This window comes from Pipistrellus hanaki, assembly GCF_964339955.1.
Source record: "Pipistrellus hanaki genome assembly, chromosome: 18".
NCBI classification, from domain to species: Eukaryota; Metazoa; Chordata; class Mammalia; order Chiroptera; family Vespertilionidae; genus Pipistrellus; species Pipistrellus hanaki.
This window is the reverse complement of record NC_140520.1, coordinates 22,399,604-22,426,609: the sequence shown is the minus strand read 5'-3', so window position 1 is coordinate 22,426,609 and position 27,006 is coordinate 22,399,604. Positions and strand designations below refer to the sequence as shown.

The 27,006-nt window shown below is 37.5% G+C and overlaps 1 protein-coding gene across 5 annotated transcripts in view; it reads right to left on the bottom strand.

Annotated features, from left to right (window-relative positions):
* The window catches only part of SMG7 (SMG7 nonsense mediated mRNA decay factor), a 57,293-nt gene that overhangs the window by 18,660 nt on the left and 11,627 nt on the right, over window positions 1–27,006 (bottom strand). For 4 of the 5 annotated variants that reach the window (XM_084866577.1, XM_084866576.1, XM_084866578.1 and 1 more), the window contains exons 2-10: window positions 14,496–14,527; window positions 13,208–13,325; window positions 11,368–11,500; window positions 9,891–10,062; window positions 8,617–8,688; window positions 7,615–7,765; window positions 7,109–7,244; window positions 2,929–3,091; window positions 2,499–2,655 (exon numbers count right to left, since the gene is read on the bottom strand). In XM_084866577.1, coding sequence (XP_084722703.1) covers window positions 2,499–2,655; window positions 2,929–3,091; window positions 7,109–7,244; window positions 7,615–7,765; window positions 8,617–8,688; window positions 9,891–10,062; window positions 11,368–11,500; window positions 13,208–13,325; window positions 14,496–14,527 — 1,134 coding nt within the window. Of the gene's footprint in view, window positions 1–2,498; window positions 2,656–2,928; window positions 3,092–7,108; window positions 7,245–7,614; window positions 7,766–8,616; window positions 8,689–9,890; window positions 10,063–11,367; window positions 11,562–13,207; window positions 13,329–14,495; window positions 14,528–27,006 lie in introns of those variants that run through there. The other variant, XM_084866579.1, reaches the window with a different exon arrangement.

Below are 27,006 nucleotides of genomic sequence, written 5' to 3'. Positions count from 1 at the left end.
TTTAAAGACTATGACTTCCTAAAACATATTTTCAAAGATGTCTAATGAAAGATACACCAGAGTGTCAAATTTCTATGAGATACTACTGCAGATATTTCTCAGGCTCCGAATTTAACACTAGTTAAGTTTAATAATTTTTCAGTTTTAAAAATTGAAAATTGGTATTTACTGAGCAACTATGACCAGAGAAGCAACATGTTTTCATAGGGCTTTCACATACATTGTCAGTAAAAAGTGGAACCCCTTTTTATTCTTAACCTGAATCAGCATGTATGGTTACACCAGTCAAATCACATTCTCTGGTCAATGTGATGAATATACACACTGTTACAATATCCCTACCTCTAAACTCTGTTTCCTAATACTCAAGCTATTTTTGTGAGTTTGTAAATATTTAAAAAATTTTAATGTTTACTTAAAATATTAAAAATATTTAAAATAATCCATATTCTACTTAAGGCAACATTAAGCTTTTCTTGGAATGTGTAACAACCAATGTTGGTGAAAAGTGTGATAAAAAAGCTAGGTCAAGGTGCCCAGGTTACAGAAATTAGATGTAAGTAATCACAACTTGGAGAAAACTTGACAACTACTAATACTTGTGCACTGTGAAATATGGGAATATGCCATTAAAAAAGTACAAAAGGATATATAGAAAAACATAGGAAGAAAATCTCCAGTTTTAGAGACATACCCCACACTTGTCTTTAAAATGAATTGTAATATAATTTACAATAGAATGAAATACCTGCAAGGGCATAAAAATCCTGATATATCTGATAGGAGGCAGGGGGAAGAGTAAATGATACGAAAGAAAAGCGGGGGTGATGGGGGGTAGGGGGTGGTAGTGGGAAGGTTTGTAAATAAAACTATTCCTCTGCATGAATAACCATTTTGCCATGCTAAAAAATGGGAATGCAGTCCTAGCTAGTTTGGCTCAGTGGATAGAACGCTGGCCTGCGAATTGAAGGGCCCCGAGTTCAATTCCAGTCTAGGGCACATGCCCAGATTGCAGGCTTGATACCCAGTAGGGGTCATGCAGAAGGCAGCCAATCAATGATTCTCTCATCATTGATGTTTCTATCTCTCCCTCTCCCTTCCTCTCTGAAATCAATAAAAATATATATTAAAAAAAGAAAAAAGAAATGGGGATGCAAAAAGTGGGCCAAAAGAGTCACTACAGGAACAAAACCAAACAGAACAATCAATCCCTACCCATAAATACAAAAACTCTCAAGTAAATATAAAATACAGAATTCATCTTTCATAGAGTCACTGATACAACTTCCTATAACAAACACAAGTTATGGGTTTTAAAGTACAGAAGGGAAGGAAAACGGTATAGCCTCTGGATGAAGAAATGAAAATTTTGCACCAGGAAGCAATGTTTAAAAATATACATTATTTACAATGCTCACACTGATATGAAAAGGAGATGTGTGGTATGCTGTGCTATGTTACTAAACTCTATTCATAGAGTAAATGAACTTATAGTTAGGTTTAAGGGGGGGGGGGGGGGGAGAAGAGAATTAAATAAAGGGATCACAGGGTCTTAAATGTGGCTGGGACATTTTCAAGATTGTGCGCTTGGTCAAAGTGTAGATGCTGGGACACAAAGCAGAAATGTCAAAGGGCTTCTTATATCCATCATCAAAATATGGCCAAAACCGGTTTGGCTCAGTGGATAGAGCATCGGCCTGCAGACTGAAAGGTCCCAGGTTCGATTCCGGTCCAGGACATGTACCTTGGTTATGGGCACATCCCTGGTAGGGGGTGTGCAAGAGGCAGCTGATCGATGATTCTCTCTCATCGATGTTTCTAACTCTCTATCCCTGTAAAAAATCAATAAAATATATATATTTTTTAAAATATATGCAGGGGAGGAATTTCCAACTCACTGAAAATTTTTTGAAAATGTTCCCACAATCCAAGGTAAGTTGAAGGCTTTCGTTTTTCACTCTAAAACAAATAGTTCCTAAGAACTGTCAGAATTATTCTGAGTAGAGATTAGTGAGAAAACGGCAATGACCAAAATATTCTATGCTTAAACCAAACAAATATAACTCAAATTGGGCATTACTATACGACAACACCAAACAGGTTATGTATAGAAAACAATGGAAAGAAGTAAAAATCTCTTTCTTTTAATTCCTAAACAAAAAATTGGAGCATACTGTAGTGAATATGAAATAAACTGGTTTTATCTCCATTTCACTTTGGAATGTGAAAAATGCCACTTCCCCAGGGTGGCAACGGAGACCAAGGGCAGGGGGGGAACGACAAAAAGTCAGAAATCCTTAAGATTGTGCTTCACATGAAGAATTCAAACAAATAAAGGGAAAGCATACAAAGAGGGCTTCAGTTCAATTTCCAAGGAGTGGGTGGGAAATACAGCCTTCCATTGTTTAAATGTTGTGTTTTCTAAGGTGGTTTCAACATATCTTTGAATATCAAACAAACAAAGCACAAAAGCTGACACGAAACTCTAAGATACTCACTACTGTCTTTCATCTACCACCGCCTCCTGGAAGACCCTGGGTCTGAGTCTCAGCCAGTCCATGGAGACCTTGACTGCAGGAAGGGGATAAGCATTGTAGGATTCCTCCTGAGACTTGTTCTGGAGAGGACACTTGCACAGGATGCCAAAAAAAGACACTCAAAAGAAAAAAATGTATACAGAAAGCGTAAGATATTTGAAATTGTGTTATCAGTCTCACAGCTTCTTTCTAAAGACTTTTTCATTCCCAAGTTAAAATTGTTACAGATACAGTGACGATGGATGTCAGCAGATAAGCAACAGAATTTAGAGTATGGGCCTCTTGATTCAATATTAAGACATACAAGACACTTCTTTATATAGCATTAATGCTTTATGATGAAAAGGCCAAAGAAGATGGAACAGAAAGTTAAAAATGATTTAATACTTACTAAAGAGGGCCAGCAACTGTGTCCAACACAGCTGCTCATCTTGGCTGTAACTATGCTGTTCTGTTTCATTGCTAAAGTCACGAAGGTGATGAAGTTGAAACAGGTTAATGACAGTGACGTGAACTAACTGCTGAGAGTTGAAAGCTTTTTGAAACAGCAGCCTCTGTAACAGAAGATAGGGAACACTGCATATACTGTTATCGAAAACAGGAGCCATCTTCAACATAAGAATTAAACTGTCAGTCTGTATTCAGAGCTACATTCGGTTACAGTAAATTACAGATGAGTAAACTATTCCGCTTTTAATAATCTCAGTATTTTAATCGAGTCTAACGTGGTCTGATGTTTCTCATGCTGACCATTTGCCTTGAAAAAAATTAACCCAAACACCACTGAACTGTTTTTTTTACAAGTTTTTAGTATCCATCAATAAATTCACATGCCTTCATCTATTAGAAGCTGTTTTATAAGAGACGCAAACACACTAAAATATCAAATTGGGCCCAATGACTAAAAAGTACATGCATATAGTGAGAAGAAAAATTTCAAATACTCAAAACACGTTTTTGAACTCTTGGTACATAATGTCTGACTTCCAAAATTTGTCATACAATTTACTCTTTCAAAGGCCTGACATACTTAAAGAAACTTACTTATAAACGAGGTATACAGCAAGAACATACTTTGGAATAAAGGGATAATGATATCTAAAGCAATCATTAACATACTACAGGTACTTCTACAAATTATTTCACTGACATTTCCCCCAAAGGTACATCCATGACCTTCATCATCAACTTCTTTTACTTAATAACCATGTGTTCAAAAAGACCTGCTAATCAGCACTAAAAGGAATAATTTACCTCCATGCACTCAGCTGGTGGCCTCAACCTAATCGCCCTTTTCAACCCCACAAGTTCCTAACAAAGTTGATAACAAAGATGACATCTGGCTTCATTCTACATTTTAGCTACAGCCAACCTGCCTCTGTCCCCAAGGAAAATTTGTGGAGACAATGGAGACTCTCACTGCCTTATGGTAGGAAACAGATACAGAATAAGATCTATAATTCATTAGCAAGACCTTTCACATTATCATTGGAGAAAAATATAATTCCATTCCACTTTCATTCTCCTCTCCCTATCAGATCTCTCAGCCTCCTTGCCATCTGTCACTCCCATATATACATCTAGAATGCTCATTTCTTTCCCAAAGACATTAAGCATTTTTCTACCATTTCCTGAAAATGTCTTGAAATCCTAACTCTTCTCCAGAATTCTCCCACAAAATTTTCAATCTCTCCATCCAGCCTTTACACAAATGTATTATTGTAATACATTTACATTATTACATAGGCATGAGGGGAGCCTAACCAGTGGTCTGGCATAAATGAGAATACTAATTTGTATTTTTCAAAAAGCATTTTTTTTCTTACAATTACAATACAGCAATGCAGTGTTCATTTTAGAAGGCAACGTCCTACATTATAGAATCCTGACCCTTTAAAGAACTTTCTAATGTAGGCACAGAAACATTGATATTTTTGCTAGTACTAGGCTACACCATATGCAAGATTAAATTCATGAAGGCACAGACTTTGTCTTGTTCTCTCCTCTGTGTCTCCAAAGGCCTAGAAAAGTGCATGGCACATAACAAATACTTAGGTGAAGGAATAATTCACACCTTTGGAAGTCAATGTGTAATTATTCAATTGTACTTTTGTAAAATTTAGATTGTACTGAAGTAAGTAGATTCTCCGCTGAGACAAATTCAAATAGGAACACACATATTGCTACTGAAAAAGTGTGAACAGCCATTGAGGAAAACACTGAATTAAGACCATTAGGAAACAGCATACATTTGACAGATATAAAAAGCCTTACACCTCAGTTCCTAAATTCCAAGCCTTAATCCTTCAATGAACCTCAACTTGGTAAATGTTTCTGCTTAGTAGCTAAAGATTGCTAGTTAAACAGACACACTGAAGTTTACATCATTATCTACAAACTAAAGGCTCGGTACATAAATTTGTGAATGGGTGTGGCCCAGCTGGCCCCTACTGGAGATGACAGGAGAGGGTCAGCCAGGGGGAGAGGGACAAGGGAGGTTGGTTGGCAGGGATTGGGATGGGGGAAGAGGAAGGCCTTGAGTGGTTGGCAGGCAGCCCTGCCCCCTGGTTAAACTCCCGGTCGAGGGGACAATTTGCATATTAGCCTTTTGTTATATAGGATTTAAAATACTTTTGTATATTTACTCAACTATGCTAAAATTTCACTCCACAATGTTCTTGTGACATTTTAGTACTGGGTGAGGTTTAAAATAGATCTGCCTCATCCTGTGTTTAATTTTAGAGTGCAGGAATGATACTTCACAATTGCCCACACACTCCCACCAGAACTTCACATACAAAATTATATATTTGAAGAGCATATTAGTGTTTGAGGTTGAACCAAATGCAAAACTGACTAGAGACTAGAATAACTTATGGAGAGAATTTCATTAAGGTAGGTTCCATGCCCTCCCTGTTTGGGGAGTGTATCTTTCATAGGACAAGAGAGCTCGAAGCAATCTCAAGAGGTCATCTTGTCCAATCCCGATATGTAACAGGACTACACCTACACCATCCAAGAAGATAGCTGTCAACCTGTCTGTTAAGTTTTCAAAGGAGTGTCCTCAGCAACACCCTACATATCTCTACTCAAATTCTAAGATTTGATTTTAGTTCTGACTCCAGGAAAGACAAAGATATGTCATTTTAAAATAATCCTTCAGTTATCTGAAAACTTATAATGAAGCTATTGAGACTTGTTTGTTCTTTCTAGGCTGAATAGCTGAGGGCATTACAAAGCAAGTTGTTGCTTTCATGCACCCGACCCCCCCTCTATAAATCATGGACTAAGTTTACATATGCCACTAAGAGAAACAGAAAACTGCAAGGGACTCTTATTTTATAAGCTTATTTTAAAACAAACAAACTTATTATAGTTATTTACTTTACTCTCTTTCACACAAAAAGTATCAACTACACCTGGCTGATGTGGCTCAGTGGTTGAGTGTTGACCTATGGACCAGGAGGTTGTGGTTCAATTTCAGGTCAGGGCACAGGCCTGAGCTGTGGGCTAGATCCCCAGTGGGAGCAGTGCAGGAGGCAGCTGATTAATGATTTTCTCTTATCATTGATGTTTCTATCTCTTTCTCCCTCTCCATTCCTCTCTGAAATCAATTAGCTTTTATATTTTATATAAAAGTATCAACTAAAAATTGATTATCTGTAAAAACCACTTCACATTTATTACATTTGGCTAATTTATGTCTCTTAATTAAGTTCTACAATCTCTGAATTGTGAGACTTTTATAATATCTGTAAAACTATAAAGTTGTTATAGACTAGCGATCACCAACCTTTTAGACCTCATGGACCACCTGTGGTCCACGGATCACCGGTTGGCGACTGCTGTTACAGACAATTCCAAAGTGTAAAGATACCCAGAAGTAACCACAAAATACAATAAAAAATGCTCATTGAGAATGTCTTGTTTAATGTTGATTCAGTAACTAAAACAGTGACAGGTATACAACAGTCAAACATTTGTTGAATAAATTAAAAATAAAGTTAATACTTAATTTTGACTCCTCCCACATTTTACCTATCATACACTACATTTAAACTAATTTAATATACTAACCTAACCCAAGATAATTTTCACATACGTAACTAGAAATAATTGAGTAAAATAATTGAATGAAATTTCTCATTTCTTTCCTTCAAACTACCACAAATCTTGATGGACCAAAATACAAGAGAAACGAGCTTGATTTGCAGAATGGAAATACCTATAAAATGGGTAACGAAATATCTAATCCATCAAAAGCAATACTTTGCAAATTGAGAAATAAATGTGGTTGGTCTGAGAAAGAAGTTGCTTCTTTCCACTTGGACACTTTTTGCCAAATGGCAGCTACTTATTAGGCCATTGCTGCTCCATGTATTTCTTTGTATAAAGGGCACCTTAGTTTAAATCAAAAGGATGCTGTATGCAAAACTTTCGTATTTAATGTCTAAGTTAATTTTTACCAACAGTTCACAGTCAAGTAACGGCATGAAAACTGAGAGTCATCTTCCTCCAAATCTTATGCTTATTTAAACAAGACAATAAATTCTCTGGTTTTGGAATCTAACCTTAAATTGTTCTTCCAATTTTTCTCGAAGAGGGCTCAACTTTTCCAAGCTCTTACTCAGGTACACATGGCCGTGGAACTTAATAAAGGCTTTGATGAAGTCAGAAACACCCCACTTGGTTTTCACCTCATCCCGGCTGAAATGAAAGAAAAACTTCCATGAAACTTAAGCAGTAAATTGGCTAAAACCTCTTAAAGGAGGCTTCAGTTTGTAAAAATACAATGTTTGAACACCTAGAGAGGATTCTGCGCCTGACTGACTTTCAAATGTGACACTCTCAGGTGGAGGCAGTAATCAGCAGCCTGTACTCTTCTACTGGGAAAAAATCAGTTGCTGATTGGTCAAAATTTGGTGAAAACTATATACAAAACTATTACTTATTATTGTTTATAAATCAGGCAAGTATAAGAGAAGCATAGGGAACTTGCCATTACTTCTTATATGCCTAAATTTGAGGGGTGAAGCCTACCAGGTTACACAAGTCCTCTTGGGAAAGTCAGCCCTACCTTTCCAGTGCTTTAGAAAGTGCTTTCTGTAGATTCGTGGAGGCAGCTGGGAAAGGGAACTTCACAGCAATGCTTCTGCAGTAGTAGAAAATTGTGGTCAGATGGTCTCCCTTGGAAGAAGCTAAGATAGCCAACTGATTGTAAGGCTGACCTAGAGGAGAAAGTCAAAATTCTAAAGTAACTAAAGATGCACCAAGTTTTGCAATCAGAAAACAAATTATCAGTTTTCAAGCCTTTAAATTAATAGGGTGGAGTATTGGATAAAGTAAATGTCATGATGATCTCATTACAAATAGGCATAATGTAAACCAACACACCTCAGCAATGAAACATAAAATGTTTAGGTTAAAAAGCCACATAATTACAGTGGACAGCACTTTAAGTTCAAATACAACTGGTAGAAAGGGCTAGATAGTAAATATGTTTTGATTTAGGGGGTCAGAGTCTCTATTACAACTACCCGGCTCTGCCACTGCAGTGGGAAAGCAGCCACAGACAATACGAAACAAACAGTTTGCAGACTACCATCCCTGCTTGAGACTTTCTCAAGGTTTCCTTTTAGAATTTATAGAGGAATTTTAATGTGGCTTAACAAGAATGACTTATATCATCAAACATCTGTTATAATTTCTCTACTTCAAGAATCACTGCTAACACATATTTCTGGGACCACCAAAATACAAATCCACTACCTTTTAGATAATGAGATAGTTTTCCTAGGACCAAAATGGTGGTTTTAAAGAGAGAATTATTCTCTAAGTAATTATGGAAGTCAGAATTGTTGAAATAATTTTAGATCACGTTAGGGAATATTCTACTTATACTGTTTTAATTTACAACAGTTATTTTAGAAATTTCATTTCGTTATGTAGTTAAAAGGGAAAATATGACAATCAATACCAAAACTCCTAAAACATGAAAGATAAGCCTTCAGTTATTTACCACACTGCTGTACTGAATGAAGTGTCACTGCCCACCAGTTGACATGAGAGACTCACTCACCATTAGAGGGGACAAGCTGAGCTGCGTGCCTATAGTAGGACTCTGCCTGGCTGGTCTGATTTCTGTATCGAGCTGAGAGGAGGAAGAAGAAAATGTCGTTTAAAGACAAACAAAGCAACAACTAGGGTAATATTTCCAAAACAGGCTATTGTTTTAAATTCTAAAGATAACAAACACATTAAAGTTGATTTAAGAGCATTAAAGACAGAAAAATACTTTAAAACAAATTAACTATAGGATTATGTGTGAGTGTCCATCCAGCCTTCCCTATGTGGGACATTCAGCATGTAACCAATGTTAAAGCTTACCTAGCCCCCACTTTCAGGTCCTCCAGTGTCATGCATCACCAGCTCTCACTACGGACTATGCTGGTGACCTGGAGCCGGCCAAGAAGGGGTGAGTTATATGGCACTTAAAAACAAAACAAAACAAAAAACACTATACAAGATGATCTGAAAATTATGTATTTCTTTCAATTATTTATAAAGTGATTTTGAAAAATGCCTCATACCTAAATGCAATACTAAGTATGTGTGTGCAAAGAATACACTGACAGCAAAACAACCTAAATACACTATTCCTTGAATCTTCCTGCAGAACTTGGTGCTTACTTTGATGTAACCCCTCATGGAGTTAGTGACTTATGACATCAAGAAATCTGAAATCTTTGATCTTAAAGCAGTAATGTTCTCAATTTCCTGTTATTTGAGGACAACAAAACATAATCCTATAGTTAATTTTTTTTACAACCATTTTTTAGATCACTTTAAAGGAATGAACAAGAAATAAATTACATAACATTCCCAGATTTAAATATATAAAATGGATATACAAATTTAACTGTTAAAAGGAAACAGAAATGAGCTTTTAATACACTGGCAGGAAGGAAAGAAGGCAATCTGGTTTCAGAAGGAATAATTCATAAACTCCACAATTCCAGGAGAATAGACTTAATTTAGGAAATATTATGGCACCATTCTGAAAAGTTTAGCTTTGATTACATTTTTGCTATTTATCATTTGCCTACTCTGCACAAATCTGAATAAAATTTAAATCTTAATATGAAAGTTACTTCCTTCAAGGTCCTTTGCCAATGTCAAAACAATGAGAAAATCTAAGCGCTTTAAAATATATTTTAGTTTCCTCTTACAACCATCTAAATTGTGTTTGCATGCTCAGTTTACAGGGAAATTGAGCTTCCCTCTATGACCACACCAAAGGAAAGAATAAATGTACTATAATTCCTTCACATCAAAGGCACACCAAAGGCTCACCAATGTCTCCAAGGTGCACGAGGCAGTGCTGGCAGATATAGGAGCAGGAGCTGGACTGTGGCTTCACTATGGCGCTGGTATGCGTCTGTTTATGGCTGATAATTCCCAATTGGGAAGACTTCACACGGCATGGTAAATCTACGTTAAACACTGTACACAGTTCTTGTAATAACTGAAAGGAAGACATAGTAAGATTTAGTATTAAGTCAGAAGTGCTCTTTAGTAAAACTTGTATACTTTAACATATGTATCTAATATCACATACTGCTGAAACCTGAGCAAGGACTTCAAGAAAATTTTATGGTAACCTTTCCTTCCCCTCCCACCCCCCCCAATCATTTCTTTTTTAATAGAAGCAAATAATAACAGCCTTTATTGTCATTTTCTCTTGTACATATGGTAATCCTTCATGTGATAATTAGTAGCATTCATTACAAATCATCTCTCTTGAATTCTCAAGTATTTGAGCAATCTAGAATATGCATCTAGAAGGAATGGCAGCACTTTATAATAAATAAATAAATAAATAACTTCAGTGCCTGGACAGTGTGGCTCAGTGGTTAAACATCGACCCATGAATCAAGAGGCCCCCAGTTCGATTCCCAGTCAGGGCACATACCTGGGTTAAGGGCTAGATCCCCAGTACGGGGTGTGCAGGTAGCAGCCAATCAATAATATTTCCCTCTTATTGATGTTTCTATCTATCCCTCTCCCTTCCTCTCAGTAAATATCAATAAGAAACATACTCAAAAAGATTTCACCAAACTCATTCAAAGGAGTCCACAATGTGTTATACCTGCTATCTTAATTCCTAATTCATTCCTTAATCCATTATGATCTGGCTTCTTATGGTATAAAATTTGGGGCATTTTTATTCACTTGAGATTATAGGTGATGAACTGGATGGCCCACATAGTGGTTACATAAAGTGGGTTTTTGTGTTTTGTTTTTTAAATATATTTTTATTGATTTCAGAGGAAGGAAGAAGGAGAGATAAAAACATCAACGAAGGCTGAAGCCGGTTTGGCTCAGTGTTGGTCTGTGGAATGAAAGGTCCCAGGTTCGATTCCGGTCAATCCCCGGTGGGGGGTGTGCAAGAGGCAGTTGGTCGATGTTTCTCTCTCATCGACGTTTCTAGGTCTCTATCTCTCTCCATTCCTCTCTGTAAATAATAAATAAAATTATATATATATATATATATATATATATATATATATATAATATATATATATATATATATAAAAATATCGATGATGAAAGAGAACCACTGACCAGCTGCCTCCTGCATGCCCCCAATTGGGGATAGAGCCCACAACCCAGGCACATATCCTTGACTGGAATCAAACCCGGGACCCTGCAGTCCACAGGCCAACACTCTATCCACTGAGCTAAACCAGCCAGAGCCACAAAGTATTTATAAGAACAAGATGTGTACAAAGAGAATTCTAGGAAAATTGGTATACAATGTAGAACTCACCTGAGTATAGAAGCCACTAGCTGCCTCTAGGAACAGAGAAAGGTTTGCCTGAACTTCACTCCGATTCGGGTTTGCTCGGTTCTTTGCCTGGCCTTGTAGTGTTGTGATCTGATTCTTAAAGGCATGATTCCAGCTGAAAACAAAATGTAATTCTATTTGTATAGCAGTGACTCACTGGGCAGACACTGGTCCCCCTGAGAACAAGAAAGAACTGTTTGTTATAATTATAACATACTAGATAGTGACTTAATTAAATAACTTTAGGCTCCCCTTTGAACAAGACTAGACACGCAGTAGAATCCAACTGGCCTTAGTAAACACTTAACCAAATATTTGAATAATCAGATTGTTTAGTTATTAATATTTTAGTGTTACTAAATGTAGAGCCTACTTAGGGATCCCAGCACAAAATCAGAACTACAGTGGTAACACCAATGTAAAAATAAACTATTAACAAATTTGCATATATCGTGCCAAAAAGTAATTGAGTGTACCCTAACAAGTGACATGTAGAGAGGGAAAAAAGTTTTGTAAATATTAGGCTATATCCCTAAAATCTACTTCTCACAGTTCTATTTCTAATTAATAGTTGGTTTCTCTTGGAGTTAATGTTTTCTTTAGAACTTGAAATATAAGGTCATTTTTTGACATTTTAATTTTAGCTATTTAAAAATAAGAAACAACTCAATGCTGAAGTACAGCATACCAAAATCCTGTTATAAAATGCCTTTCACTAATTGAGTTGTTAGAGAATCATTTTAAATTCAGTTTGGTGAAATACAACCACCTTCTAACTTGGAAATCACATGAGGGGGGAAAAACAGAACTAAGATGAAAGGATGATATTTCTGGCTTGATTCAAGGAAGCAAACAGATAAAAGGTTTACAACCTACCTGGAAAGTACCTAACTTTTATCAATGTCAACTTTTAAGGCTCCAGAGCACTGGTTTTTTTTGGTTCGTTTTTTTTTTTTTTTTAAACAATTTATGAGGTCAATCATTCCCTTAGAATTTTTGATGACATCTTATCCTTGACTCTAATATCATAGATATGGATTTTGAGTGGTTGTGATTAAGCTCTATTACTAGATCTAAAAAACTCTTCACTGCAACTTTGGGAAATGGGCATTACTAAATAGAATGTTCTTAACTGATTTAAAATTTTTCATCAGGCCAACGTCCTTGTTTCAATTTAAAAGGTAAGGCCTTCCACAAAAGGCATTTATTTACTCACTTGGGAATCTGGTTATCTGCCATTTCACCCCTCAAAGGAAGAACGAACAACCATTGAGCGACAGCCTGGTCAGTTGCTCAATGGTTGAGCATTTGACCTATGAACCAAGAGGTCACCGGTTCGATTCCCAATCAGGGCACATGCCAGGTTTTCAGGCTCAATCCCCAGTAGGGGGTGTGCAGAAGGCAGCCAATCCATGTTTCTCTCTCACTGATGTTTTCCTCCCCCTTTTTTTCTCTATAAAATAAAAAAATATATATATTAAAAAAAAAAAAAAAGAATAGAGATAGCCTAAATATACAAAATCTTTCTTTAGTCTTATTAAGGGGGAGTGGGGGTGGGGAGGGGAAGAAAATACCTCTTTATTTTATGAAATGCCCTAAAGATCTTAATGAGAGGTGACTTGGAAGATCTCTCTTGTCCCTGTCACCGTCCCCGCCCCCCTAAGCAAATCACAAGTATTATAATATCTTTTCTTTTTTATTTTCATTGAAAAAGCTTACTCTAAGAGAGGTTAAAAAGAAACAATCACATTGTTCTTTTCTATCCTAAAGTCTTGGTGAGATCCTTGATCTCAACAGGGGCATCCCAAATGATAATACTTACAGATCCTGTTCTACTTTCTTGTCTAAAGCGTATTCCAAATCAGTAACTAGCATTTTCTGGTACAGGTCCTGCAGAGCCTGCCTGGATGTCCAGACCTCAGCTGGACCCAGCTTAGAATCTGAATAACAAAACAAAAACAGAACAGTAGACGGGTAAATAGAGTTAAGACCACTGTACCACACCAATGATTCCTTCCCCTCCCCATTCCCCAAAGTATAATAAAAACCTGCTGTAAGTATCAGTACATACCATAGGTTGCTGAATTTTATACTACTGCATTTCAAATAACTTTCACCTTTGGACTAATGACTAAACCTATATGCTTCTGTATTTGTTTTTTTAGCTTTAAAATATTACCATGAAATGAAAAAGGCTGAGGAAAAAAAAAAAAAGGAATGGTATGCCCTTTGTTTTGGGTTTGGATTTCTATGTATTCATACCATAGGAAGCCATATTTCTCACACTAACCACCCTCTTTGAAATGATGGAATGCCACGTTGGTCTATTTACTCTCACAACTATACCTCTATTTGTCCAAAGTAGCTTTAAAAAAATTTTTTTTAATTATTCTCACAATTGTCCTTACGAAATCTTCCTATCAGCTCATACTCCAGCAGCTGTTTCGGCATTCTGTGTTACTCCTACTCTATATATGTCAATCCAATAAAACCAGGACAGTGAGCATTATTTTAATGATTGGTAGGATGCTTGCCAAGACACTTTTGTGAGCAATCCATACTTGCTATTTAATGTAAATGAGAACTGATGGCGGACAGTGATTAAACTGCTCAAGAGGCCAAATGAGACATTGCAAGATGAAATCAGAAAGTCAGGCTATTTCTATACAAAATTTCAAATTGAGGCCATATTGTCTGCCAGAGTCCTAAAAGGCACATTAGCCTTTCCAATAAGTAGGCTTATAATGTTCCTAACTCTCTATCCCTCTCCCTTCCTCTCTGTAAAAAATTAATATCTTAAAAAAAAAAACAAAAACCTAATACCAAAGGATATAAACATATGGTATGTGAATTTTTTTCTGTATATCTGAAATCATTGATAAATAATTCATAAAAGATAAATGATTCTCTGTAGTAAATTAGATAATATTCAATCCTTTATAGTACAGCTTCTAGAAAATTCTTGACTGGTCATCATCTAAGTAAGAATTCAAAATATAAAACAATAAATATTTAAACCAAATAAGTGCCTCAAATTATATAGTAAAAATATCCTTTGCTTAATTTAATGGTAGAAAATAAGTTCTGAAAAACAAAGGAGCAGCCACTACCTGTCATGTCAGCTTTCAGGACTTCTGCCTGCCTAAAAAGGAAAAAGAGAAGAGCAGTTAGAAACAAAGCAGGTGTACCCAGCAAAAATTAATACTACAAGTTCACAGTTAAGTGAGCTCATCTATCACAATAAGGATGTAAGCAGCTCTATTTGTGGTACTGCAAACAGAGCCTCTGCTTTCTCATCCAAAGTAGCACTAAGTCTGGGCAAATTGATGCCATTACTGAAAAGTTTACAGGTCATCATAAACTCTTTTATTGAGTTCACTTTCTTACTCTTTGCATATAAATCAGATAGATTTAAGATAACAGTAAAAGGAGATCTATAATTCCAAGAGATCCTGGTCCAGGCTTCCACTGACCAAAAAAAAATTTTAAAAAATAAAATAAAAAAAATAAATAAAAACTTTACACTATGTTTTTATATAATGTAATCTGTCCAAGGAAAACTAAAAAATTCAAGCACTAACAAAAGTGAGAACATGGTATAAAACTCTGATGTAAATGTTAAATCACTCTGAAATCCCAGGGATTTTGACTCCTCAGTAGACAAGAGTAGAGGTGCTCACTCTTATGCAGAGTTCTTTACTAGGTTCTGGAAGAGACACAAGCTAATGCCTAAAATAATCTTGCTAAATGAAAAATATAACCACCCTGGGAGATAGCTACTATTAATTCCCAATCTATAAACAAAAATACTGAAGCTCTGAAATGTAAAACAATTTGTCCAGCATCACAACCAGCAATTAGGTACAATTAGTTATTTCTGACACCAAAGTCCAAGTTATTTCTATTTCTTTCAAATTATGTAGAATAAAAATTCTATGACATAAAAAGCTGACGCAAACTTATCTAGGTTCAATTTGTATTGTCAACTAAACAGTAACATTTAAATCAACTAGCTTATATGAAAACTAGAGGCCCAATGCACAAAATTAGTGCAAAAATAAGCCTTCCTTCCCCTGGCTGCCAGCACCAGCTTCCCTCTGGCACCAGGGACCCAGGCTTCCCTCACAGCCCCAGCTTCGTCCAGAAGGACATCCGGTCTAATTAGCATATCACGCTTTAATTATTATAGGTATACTATCTAATAAAGAGAGACATGATAATTGGCCCTCATGTTATCAAAAATGTCAGCACCCACAGTCAATAAGGAGAAAATATGCTAATTGACTGCCCCACCCTCAGAGATGGTGGTGCCGATAGCCACAAGATGGTGGTGCTCAGTCCCCTAAGTCCCTCAGCCTCCCAGGGTCAGCCCAAGGCACAGGTAACCAGGGCCAGCTGAGGCTTGCGCTGCCAGCAGTGGCAGCAGCAGTGGTGATGGGGTGTCACCTTCTCCTGATTGCTGGGTCGCCTCCCGCCCCTGAGGGCTCCTGGACTGTGAGAGGGGGCAGGCCAGGCTGAGGGACCCCCACTCCAATGCATGAATTTTCATGCACCAGGCCTCTAGTCTATTCATCTATGATAATAAAAGCATAACATGCTAATTAGACTAGACATCCTTCCGGATGACCTTCTAGACAAAGCCAGGGCTGTGAGGAAGGCTCGGGTCCCAGGTGCCTGCCAGCAGCCAGAGGGAAGCCCAGGTCCTGGCTTCCAGAAGAAAGCCAGTGCCAGCAGTGGGGGGAAGGAAAGCCTACTCTTGCAAGAAATTCATGCATCAGGTCTCTAGTATCTCTCTCTCTCTCTCTCTCTCTCTCTCTCTCTCTCTCTCTCTCTCTCTCTCTCTCAAATATATATGAGACTATGTATGTATATACTTAAAAAGAGCCAGGGTCCATAACGACCAAGGCTCGAGGAAACATTGGAAGTCAGTGCTGGTGCAGCGACCTAGCACTGACTGCTGAGGGGGCTGTGGATCAGGCCCAGAGAGGGGCCTGCAGAGAGAGGGAGGGTCTGGTCCCCAGCTGTTGATCAGCAGTTGCCTCTCTCTTTCTCTCCTCAGGGGCTGCTGATCAGCCCCACCTCTTTGATAGGCCCAGAGATGCTGACTGGCATAGAAACCAACTGATCAGCACAAAATCAGGGTGAAGTGCCAGGAGCCAATGGCTGCTTAGGAGACGGAGCTTTTGAGGCTGACAGGCATAAAAACCGACCAATCAGAACCAAATCTGGGTGAAGGGCAAAGGCAGAACCTAAGGTGAGAGCTGAGGAAGGGTTTTAACAACATCGGCTGTTTGGTATAAGGTGTAAGAAAGCGGTTCAATTTTTTTCATGACCAGTTTGGTAGTATAGTGCATATGGCTGGCTATCAATCTAGAGCAGAGGTTCCCAAACTTGTTTGTGCCGTAGACCCCTTGCCATGTTTTTCGGTTTTGGGTAGACCCCCTACTTACCTGATATTGATTTTTTTGTAAATTTCTAACTGTAGTGAAGTTTAGTGTTAAAATTTAATAAAAAATAATGTACCTACTTTTCTCCGGCATTCTCAAACAAAATAACACTGATTCACTATAATTTGTATGATAAACTACCAGTTTATATTTTTTTAAATATTTTCTCAGCACTTTCCTATTCAAGATCCAGGAAACGAATGAACGTATTTTTCTCACATTCGTATTTATAGAGTGACGAATTGAACAAGTCGGTGCAAGTTCGCGAAGCTTTGAGACAAAAATTGGCAAGAATGTTTACTGCGAGTATGCTTGTAACAAGATGATACTGGTATATCATTATGTACAGGTTTTTATCCTACAACTTACACAATTTTATAAACATATATAATAAATTTTTTACTTCATAGGTACTTTTATAAATAATTTATATGTTTTTATATTATAAGATAATATGATGTAAGTAAATAGGTACTATCAGTGTATGTTGAGATCCACTATCGTGGACCCCCATTTTCATTTCATGGACCCCCAAATTTATTTTTCGCTGACGTAGACCCCTTGCAGGTTGTCATAGACCCCTGGGGGTCGAAATAGACCACTTTGGGAATCACTGATCTAGAGCTAGGGATTTTGTTTTTGTTTGCCAAACGCTTCTCCTCCTGCTGAAAAAGGCTGCCCTATGTCCTCCACCCATTTAAACAATCCTATCCTATATAATCTATCTATACTACTAAAAGGGTAATATGCTAATTAGGCTGAGTCAACTGGCCATCTTCCAGATGTCCAACTTCCTCCCAGACAAAGCCAGGTGGTGGGGGTCGAGGCAGAGGCAGTTGGGGGGAAGATTAGACCGGCAGGGGAGGGCAGTTAGGGGTGATCAGGCAGGCAGGCAGGTGAGTGGTTAGAAGCCAGCAGTCCCAGATTGCAAGAGGGGTGTCCAACCGCTGGTTTAGGCCCGATCCCACAGAAATATCCTCCAAGGGGTCCCCAAATGGAGAGGGTGCAGGCTGGGCTGAAGACCGCCCCCCTCACAAATTTCATGCACTGGGCCCCTAGTTAGGAAATAAATATCTAAGTTTCAATCAGAAGAACTACAAGTAAAATTCATTCTAGGGTAGTCATGAGCCTTGGTTCACATTTCCTCTTTCACTCTGCATCTACTTTTTGTAAATAAATTTTACTAGAACATAGCCCTGACCATTAATTTACATACTGTCTATGGCTGCTTTCTGCTACAAGGGCAGAATTGAAGAGACAAAGACCACACGGCCCACCAAGCCTTAAAACATGTTTGGTCCTTCACAAAAAAAAATTTGCCTCTTCTGCTCTTAATTGATTTAAAAAAAAGTGAGAAGCTGCCAAGACCAGATTGGCTCAGTGGTTAGAGCATAGGTCTGCAGACTGAAGGGTCCCAGGTTTGATTCTCGTCAAGGGCATGTACACTGGTTGTGGGCACATCCCCAGTAGGGGGGAGGGAGGGTGTGTGCAGCAGGCAGCTGGTTGATGTTTCTCTCTCATCGATGTTTCTAGCCCTCTATCCCTCTCCCTTCCTCTCTGTAAAAAATTCAATAAAAAAAAAAGTGAGAAGTAAAATATCTGTAAGTTCCCACACCAAATAGTTTTCCTACATGAGGAATCATCAATAGTTTCCTCAGAGTAAAGAAACCTTTTTATTAGTTAATATTGTAATCTGTGGCAAAGAGAATTGTTAAAAAATAGTTTCATGTAACCAGAAAGTTAGTGTTTACAGGCCATGTCATATTAACTGAATTTGCAAATTGTTTTTTGTTTTAAATATATCTTAATTGATCTCAGAGAAGGCGGCAAGGAAGGGAGGAGAGAAGGAAGGAGAGAGAGAAACATCAATGATGAGAATCATTAGTTGGCTGCCTCCCACATGCCACTGGGGATTGAGCTCAACCAAGTTAGGTTTATATACCACTAGGGGCCGGGTGCACGATTCATGGGGTCTGGCCAAAACCAGCTCTCCGACATCCCGAGGAGTCCGGGATTTCAAGAGGGCATAGGCCAGTCCAAGGGACTGGGGAGAGATGTGGGAGGTTGGCCACCCGGGGAGTACCGTGGGAGGGCTCCAGGGTGTGTCCAGCCTCTCTTGCTCAGTCCCAATTGGCCAGACCCCGGCAGCAAGCTAACCTACCAGTCAAAGTGTCTGCCCCTGGTGGTCAGTGCATGTTATAACGAGTGGTTGAGTGGTCTTAGCATATTACTCTTTGATTGTTGAGCAGACAACCGGATACTTAGCATATTAGGCTTTTATCACATAGGTTTATCCACTTATTCTTCCTTTTTACTCTACCAAATATATCCATTTAGGCAGGTGAGAAAAGGGTTAAACTAAGAATTGTTTATATCACAAGTATTAGTTTTCTTTCTTTACAGTGCATAACATACAAGAAACCAAATTAGCAGATATGTGATCTTATACCAACTTTCATAAAGATTAGCACAAAATTGTTATTTGATTATATTTTACTTTATAAAGAAAAAAGTACTGCACCTCAATTGACCTACTGGTCTTGTTAAAAACCAATACTGTTAAAAACCAACATTACAGTTTATAGCCTATATCCATTGCTTATATCAAGAGGTAAAAGTTTTGCCCTAGCTGGTTTGGCTCAATGGGTAGAAGTAAGCCTGCAGACTGAGAGGTCCTGAGTTCAATTCTGGTCAAGAGCACATGCCCGGGTTGCAGGCTTGATCCCCAGTAGGGGGTGTGCAGGAGGTAGCTGATCAATGATTCTTTCTCCCTCTCCCTTCCTCTTTGAAATAAATTTAAAAAAAAAAAATTTTTTTTTTTAAAAGACGTAAAAATTTTAAAATGTTTTCTCTTGGTAGAATTTGTGGCAACTAGAATTCCTTTATATTCTTACTTTAAGCTGAAGGGATCAATAAAGAAAATGAATAAACCAAGAATATAAGAGTTAAAATCATCATGGCTTCAATTATTTTAAAAATAGCATTATTAAATACCGTTTCCCCGAAAATAAGACAGTGTCTTATATTAATTTTTGCTCCTAAAGATGCGCTAGGTCTTATTTTCAGGGGATGTCTTATTTTTCCATCAAGAAGAATATGGTACACATTTATTTCCTTTATTTATGAAAATAAAGGAAATTTATTAGCTGTATACGGTACAGTAGTACGGTAGTCGTCAACACAAACCAGACAAACTGTGAATCCTACAGTATCGAGAATTTATTCATTTATTCAATGACAATCATGTCATCATCTTCTGGAACATCATCATAACAATCCAATTCCTGAATTTCCTGGTGAATTTCTTGTGACTCCATTTCTTTCAGAATCAGTGGACCAAATCTCTCATGTTTAGCCTGGGGGGGGGGGGGCTTATTTTCGGGGGGATGCCTTATATTTCACTCAGAAGGAAACCTGTAAGGTCTTATTTTCGGAGGATGTCTTATTTTCGGGGAAACACTGTAGCTTAACACTATGAATACCACTTACTATCACCAGACACTGTTCTAAGTGCTTTACATAAAGTAATCATTTAATTCACACTGAACTATTATTGCCATCTTATAGCTAAAGAAATGCCAGGAGATAAAGGTTAAATAACATGCCCAAGATCAAGTTAGAAAGTATGTGATAGAGTTAGCATTTGAACTCAGTTTGGTTCCAAAGGTGAATTCCTAACCATTATATCACAGTCCCTTTCTTACATAAGATTATAAGAAAAAAAATCTAGAATGTTTGCTAATAAATAGCTCAGAGAACTGGAGCTTTCAATAGTTAGTATTTTATAACCATTTTAAAAAATGTCACGAGAGGAAAAACACTAAAATTAATGGTTATCTTCTTTGACAAATATCTTGATTATACAGAGCACTTATATAACAATGCTAGGTAACATAGGATAACATATTATTAAGACACATATTAAGATTCTCAGTTTAAAAATAGAAAATAATTCCAAATCAGGGGTAGATACAATGGAAGATTCCTCTACCTGAACTCTCAACCCCCTTTTCTCCTATGAGCCGATCATAAAAATATAAGCCAACATCCTCTAAACTCACATTTGCTATGTAAAGGTGAATAATCCTCTTTTGTTTGGGAAAGCAAGCCTAGAGTATTTTTTTTTTTTTACTTTAATAAAAGCCATGTTTTATTTCAAGTTAATTTATTTACTTAATTCCATACAGTACTGTTATTGAGATTAAAAATAATTCATAATTTATTATCATAAGCATAATAACCTAATCATAATTACTTGTGCTAAAATAACAGGTCAAACATTACTAAGTATGTTCATACACTCAAGTACACAGCATACATAATCTACAGATCTCTAAGACATCAAATCTCATGGAATTAATCAGAAAAAATAAACCGTATTGCTGGTGTACTGTTGAATTTCATAGAAAAGAACATCTAAGGAAAATGTTGCTCCTAAAGAAGCTTTTCTCAGTAAAATAAAAATACTAACTTGCTTTCTCTCTATGGCACTTTATACTTTGTCATGAATTTTCTAATCTCCTGACACTCCAATACTCTACAACATTCACTCTATAATTTATTTAAAAACATGTAAATAGTTTAATTAAGGTCCTATTCTGGTCTGGAAATTTCAAAGGATGAGAAGGAATTATTCTTCCAGGCAGAGAAAGTAGCACAACAATAAAAGGAGGGGGAGAAAGCTAGTGAAGCAGGTAGACACAAGATAGGAGGCTAGAGGTGGGGGTGAGCTAGAGAGTCAAGGCAGACAGCAGATTGTGAGGTCTCGCATGACATATTAAGGAGCTTGGATTCTGTCTTTCAACTAATACAGTGGTTCCCAACGTGGAGCACATGCCTCATAGAAGGGCAATTTGATTTTTAAGGGGAGGCAATTCAAGAATGAGTTTAAGAGTGAATTGTTTGAGTTTCTTATGGTTCTAGGGGCCTCATATATGGTAAATATATTGTGACATATTTATGCATTTCAGTTCTCTATTATATTTTAAAACTTTGCTATCTTTTCATGTCACTTCATATTATTATCTTTTAAACAACTTATCTTCATATATATACTAGAGGCCCAGTGCATGTTTTCACGCACCAGTGGGGTCCCTTGGCCTGGCCTGGGGGGATTGGGCTGAAAACCAGCAATCCAACATCCCCAAGGGGGTCCCAGATTGCAAGTGGGTGCAGGCCAGGCTAAGGAACCCCACCGGTGCAGTATGCATATAAAAATCTCCCCCTTACACACCCACTCCTTCTCTCTCTGAGATTCATCAGTCCGTTCTATGTTTCCATGCCTGTGCATTGAGTGATTGAGTGTCTGCCCCCTGGTGGTCAGTGCACATCATAGCTAACAGTCAAATGGTTGGACAGTCGCTTAGGCGTGTGTGTGTGTGTGTGTGTGTGTGTGTGTGTGTGTGTTTTATTGATTTCAGAGAGGAAAGGAGAGAGGAGAGAGAGCTAGAAACATCAATAACAAGAGAGAATCATCGATCAACTGCCACCTGCATGTCCCCTACCAGGGATCGAGCCCACAACCCTGGCTTGAGCCCTGGGCTGGAATCGAACCCGGGACCCTTTAATCCACAGACCAACACTCTATCCACTGAGCCAATCCAGCTAGGACAACAATTTCTTAGTGATTTCTTCCTTAGTTCTTCAACTGTCCTTTGGTTCTTTTATTTTACTCTGTCATGGATGCCATGTTCTTTGGAAGCTTGTTTAGACCAAATTAATGGACTTTTAGGCTTCCTCTATGTGAATAGGAGTTCACTTTTTGAATAAGAATTATATGTCGGGCGGTGGAGGGGGGAGCGCGGGAGGCATAAGGACTTTAGAGATGCTTAGGTGGGGCATGGCCAAAAAAAGGCTGGGAACCACCTAACTAATAGGAAACCAGTACTAAGTTTTAGGCATAGCATTAACAGGGGCATAACATTAACAGAATTGCATTTTTAAACATTTACAAGAAGATATATGGAAGATAGATTTTAAAAGGGTAAGACTAAAAGGAAGACAACAGATGTATGGAAAACCTTCAAAAAAAAAAAACAAAAAACAAAAACAAAAAAAAACTAGAAATAAAACCAGCAGAAGAAATAGAATCATTGAAATAGAAATCTAAAATCATTCCCAGATTAAACAGCTGGTTGTTTGCCGAAATCGGTTTGGCTCAATGGATAGAACGTCGGCTTGGGGACTGAAGGGTCCCGGGTTCGATTCCGGTCAAGGGCATGTACCTTGGTTGCGGGCATATCCCCAGTAGGGGGTGTGCAAGAGGCAGCTGATCGATGACTCTCTCTCATCGATGTTTCTAACTCTCTATCTCGCTCCCTTCCTCTCTGTACAAAATCAATAAAATATATATTTTTTTTAAAAAGTGAGAACAAAGTTGATAGAGCATGATTCTGGAAAAGATGAAGGACATGAGAATGTCCTTACTAAGGCTGGAAGCGACAACTGGCTTTGAAAAAGAGGCAGGATGAATTAGAGAAAGGTAAGGTTAGACAGAAATGTGCTAGGAGAATTTGGGAATAATATGGGGTGGAGAAATGTCCTACATGTGTCACTGTCATGGTATCAACTTCTAGGGGCAACTATCAATTCTTACTTAAAAACCACATCTCTGAGATCAAGCACCTTCACACATCCTGTCATTATCACCGATACTAGCTACTGGGAAAAGTTACCAGTCACCGTGTGGTTAGAGAGTGCTTCTCTGTCTTGCACACTAGGAGACCTGACTGCATCCATGCTGATAAACAAAACCAAGAGCTAATGCTCCCTACACTCAAATGAACTGCTACACATGTAACCCAAAATGTAGGAAGGATAATCTACAAGATGAAGCACATGTCCTTAGGCTTATTATAAATATTCAGACATACATAAACACAAAGATTTCTTAAATTTAGTAAATGGTTTGAAAACTTCCTTGGAGTATAAGATACAAATACTCATGAGAAAGTAAACCTATGCCAAAGTTCTTAATGAAATCACATAAGTGAAAGAAAAAAAAATGTCTTTAGCACTTCCCACTCCCATCTTGGCTAATACCAAATGCTTCAGAAAGTCTCTAATTCTTCTGTTAGTGTTCATACAAGAATACTTTTGAATAAGAATACTTTAAAATACATCCATCTCTAGAAGGAACACAAACATGTAGAAACCCTTGTGATTTTTATCCTACCTAATATTACTTGATTTCAGATGCTCCTCTGATTTCAAGTTTCCGGTCCTCATCTGGGACTTAAATGAAACATTTCCTCCCACTATCTGCAAGAACATCCAATTTCTCATAAGGTAGAATGGTTTTAAGATATTCTAGATAGAGGAGAGGAAAATATGAGTTAACCAATAATAACAGAGAGAGCTACATGATGTAAATTAAATTATTTTCTCTTTATTTGAAATGATTTCATGTCAAAGGTAAAGAAAGAATATCAAAGCTTTTTTCTTTTTTAAATTTAGTTTCTTAGAAAACACATTTTTAAATTGTTTTGTGTATTTCTAGCATTTTGGTTTGAGATAAAAATGTGATCCTCATCTCCCTCTCTGTCTGAAGCAGAGTGATCTCTACAGAACAGATACCAGTTCCCCAGCAGGGTTCTTGTAGTACACCAAGGTGAGAGTGCCCTGTGGAACACAGGAGCAGATGGTTGGTCCGAGCAGGACTGCTTACTGAAGGAAAAACATGTAAAGCAATCAAACCACAGGTTTAATTACTTAAAAAAAACACACACCACCACCACAACATGTAAAGCAATTATAGGTGATACAAATAATGCTTAAATCCTAAGATCAGCTGTAATGGCAGATTTTTAAATTTTCATTCACTGAACAATGATTTGGTCATTTCTATGAGCTAGATACACTAATAATCAACTATAGAATAAAAGACAAAGTTATTCATACTTTTAAAACAATAAACACTAGTCTTAAGGGAAATTTTAAGCATACAAGAGGTTTATGTAGATTTTATCTCCATTTTTCCAAAGCATGTATCCGATTGCCTGTGACTTCAATTGTACTGTAGTGAAAAAGACCGACAGAAAACAACTCATGACAAAACCCAAGCTCTTTAACAGAACAGGTAAGGTCCCACAACTCCCCACTTTATACTTTATGACCCAATAAAACTGAATTAGTTTTTTAGTTCCTTGCTATTTTGCCCCTCAGTGTCTTATTCATGCTTTTTCACTCAACCTGCCCTCTTTCCTTCCTGTCAGATTAACCCTTTCTTATACTTTAAGACTTAGCAACTTCAGTAAGGGACCTTGCTTAGCCAAGCACTCCCAGTGCATCTTTTTTTTCTCTCATTTTTTTTATTAAGGTATTATATGTGTACATATCTTACCATTGCCCCCCCCCAATACATGCCCTCCCTCCCCAGAGTTTTTACTCCCAGTGCTTCTTAATGCCCACTTCTATTACTGTATGCACTATAATGAAGTTACTTGTTTACACATTCCCTCCTCTACCTTGTATATTCAGTGCCTAACAGCACCCCCAGACAAGTTGCTCAAATAAGCTTATATTAATTTGGAATAAACAGTATGGAAAGGCTAAGACCATAAAAATTCAAGGCTTCTCAAACTGATAATCATTTAAAAGGCCTTCCAGAAAAAGTTTAAAAGTTTTTCATCTAGTAACTAGGAATACTTTTTTTTTTTTTAATATGATTTTAGAAAGGAAGAGGGTAGGAGAGAGAGAAAAATACCAATGAGAGGGAAACATCAATACCAATGGGCTGCCTCCTGAAGATCTTGCTGGCAACCTAGGCATATGCCCTGACTGAGAATCAAACCTGTAACCTCTTAGTGCATGGGTCAACACTCAAACACCAAGCCACACTGGCTGGGCAACATACTTCCTTTTAAATCTACCATTTCATACAGTCAATTAAAGAAGTCCATGATCAATTTACTTGGCTCTCTTAATCAGATTTTGTTTTCTTCAGATTGGGATCTACCTAGTATATACAGTATATTATATAATCCTACAGAAATACAAAACCTGAAACCTCCAACAGAACATAGGTAAGTCCAAAATCTAACCTATGAGTTAGATTAAGCTATCAACAACTGGAAGACTATTTCAATTAAAATTTCACATTAGATGAAAGATGCCAGAATAATGGGTTTTCAGCCCTACTGGACCCAACACTTTTTTAAAAAGCATTCTTTGCAACAATCACTGTATCTTCCAAAAATAAATAAGATAATCCAGTTATTTAACACATTAAAAATAAATATCTAAATGCCTTACAGGCAATAGATTACTACAGGTCATTGAAGCTAATCCAGGACCTATATGGCAGAGGTCTAGAGCATAAACATTAAGAAGCCCTTTAGACCAGCGGTCGCCAACCAGTGATCTGTGGACCACTAGTGGTCCGTGAGGTCCGAAAGGTTGGTGATCACTGCTTTAGACAACAAGCAGGTCAAAATGATTTCTAAAATCATTTTTTATAAAATTATAAGATAACATACCAAACAATTTTAAATAAAGGATATTAACTCATGATTCCTTTTCAAAGTTTCACAAAGATTTATATTAATGGTTATATCTGCAACCCCCAAATGCAACATACAAACAATTAAATCCTCACACAAAAGAAAGCAATTCCCTGTTAGCATTTAAAATGAGGGGGAACTGCTCATGGTGACACATTTCTGAGTGCCGCTATCCCCTGTATCTAACTTCACACCAGAAGCCAAAAATAGTGGAAAGACTAATTTTATTACAGGTATGAAGAAACAGTGAAAGTAACAGGAAAGCAGAAAGCTGGAAGGTTATTTTATTAGCTTGGTATTACATTATATCACTTTTAAACTCATTTTACAGTACCTGGACATAATTCTCAGATTCCAAATTATTTTCTTATTTCCATCTTACCTTACTTGGGAACCTGTGAACCCAAAATTAATAACCTCAAGAAACTGTGTCCACATTTGAGTCTAAAGCCAAAGAAAGTAACTCATGCCTTACCAAGAAAAGCATACTTCAACGGGGTTCTTGTATGATGAACATGTACGTTAGTCACTCAGTCTGGCCCCATCAGTTCTCACTGGAACCTCCTAATTAATCACCTCTTTCAACTCACTAGTGTGGTCTTTCTCCCTCTGATTCCAATACACCAGAAGACTTAAACAGAAGCAGTGGGACCAATGGAGATGAGGTTGTAGTC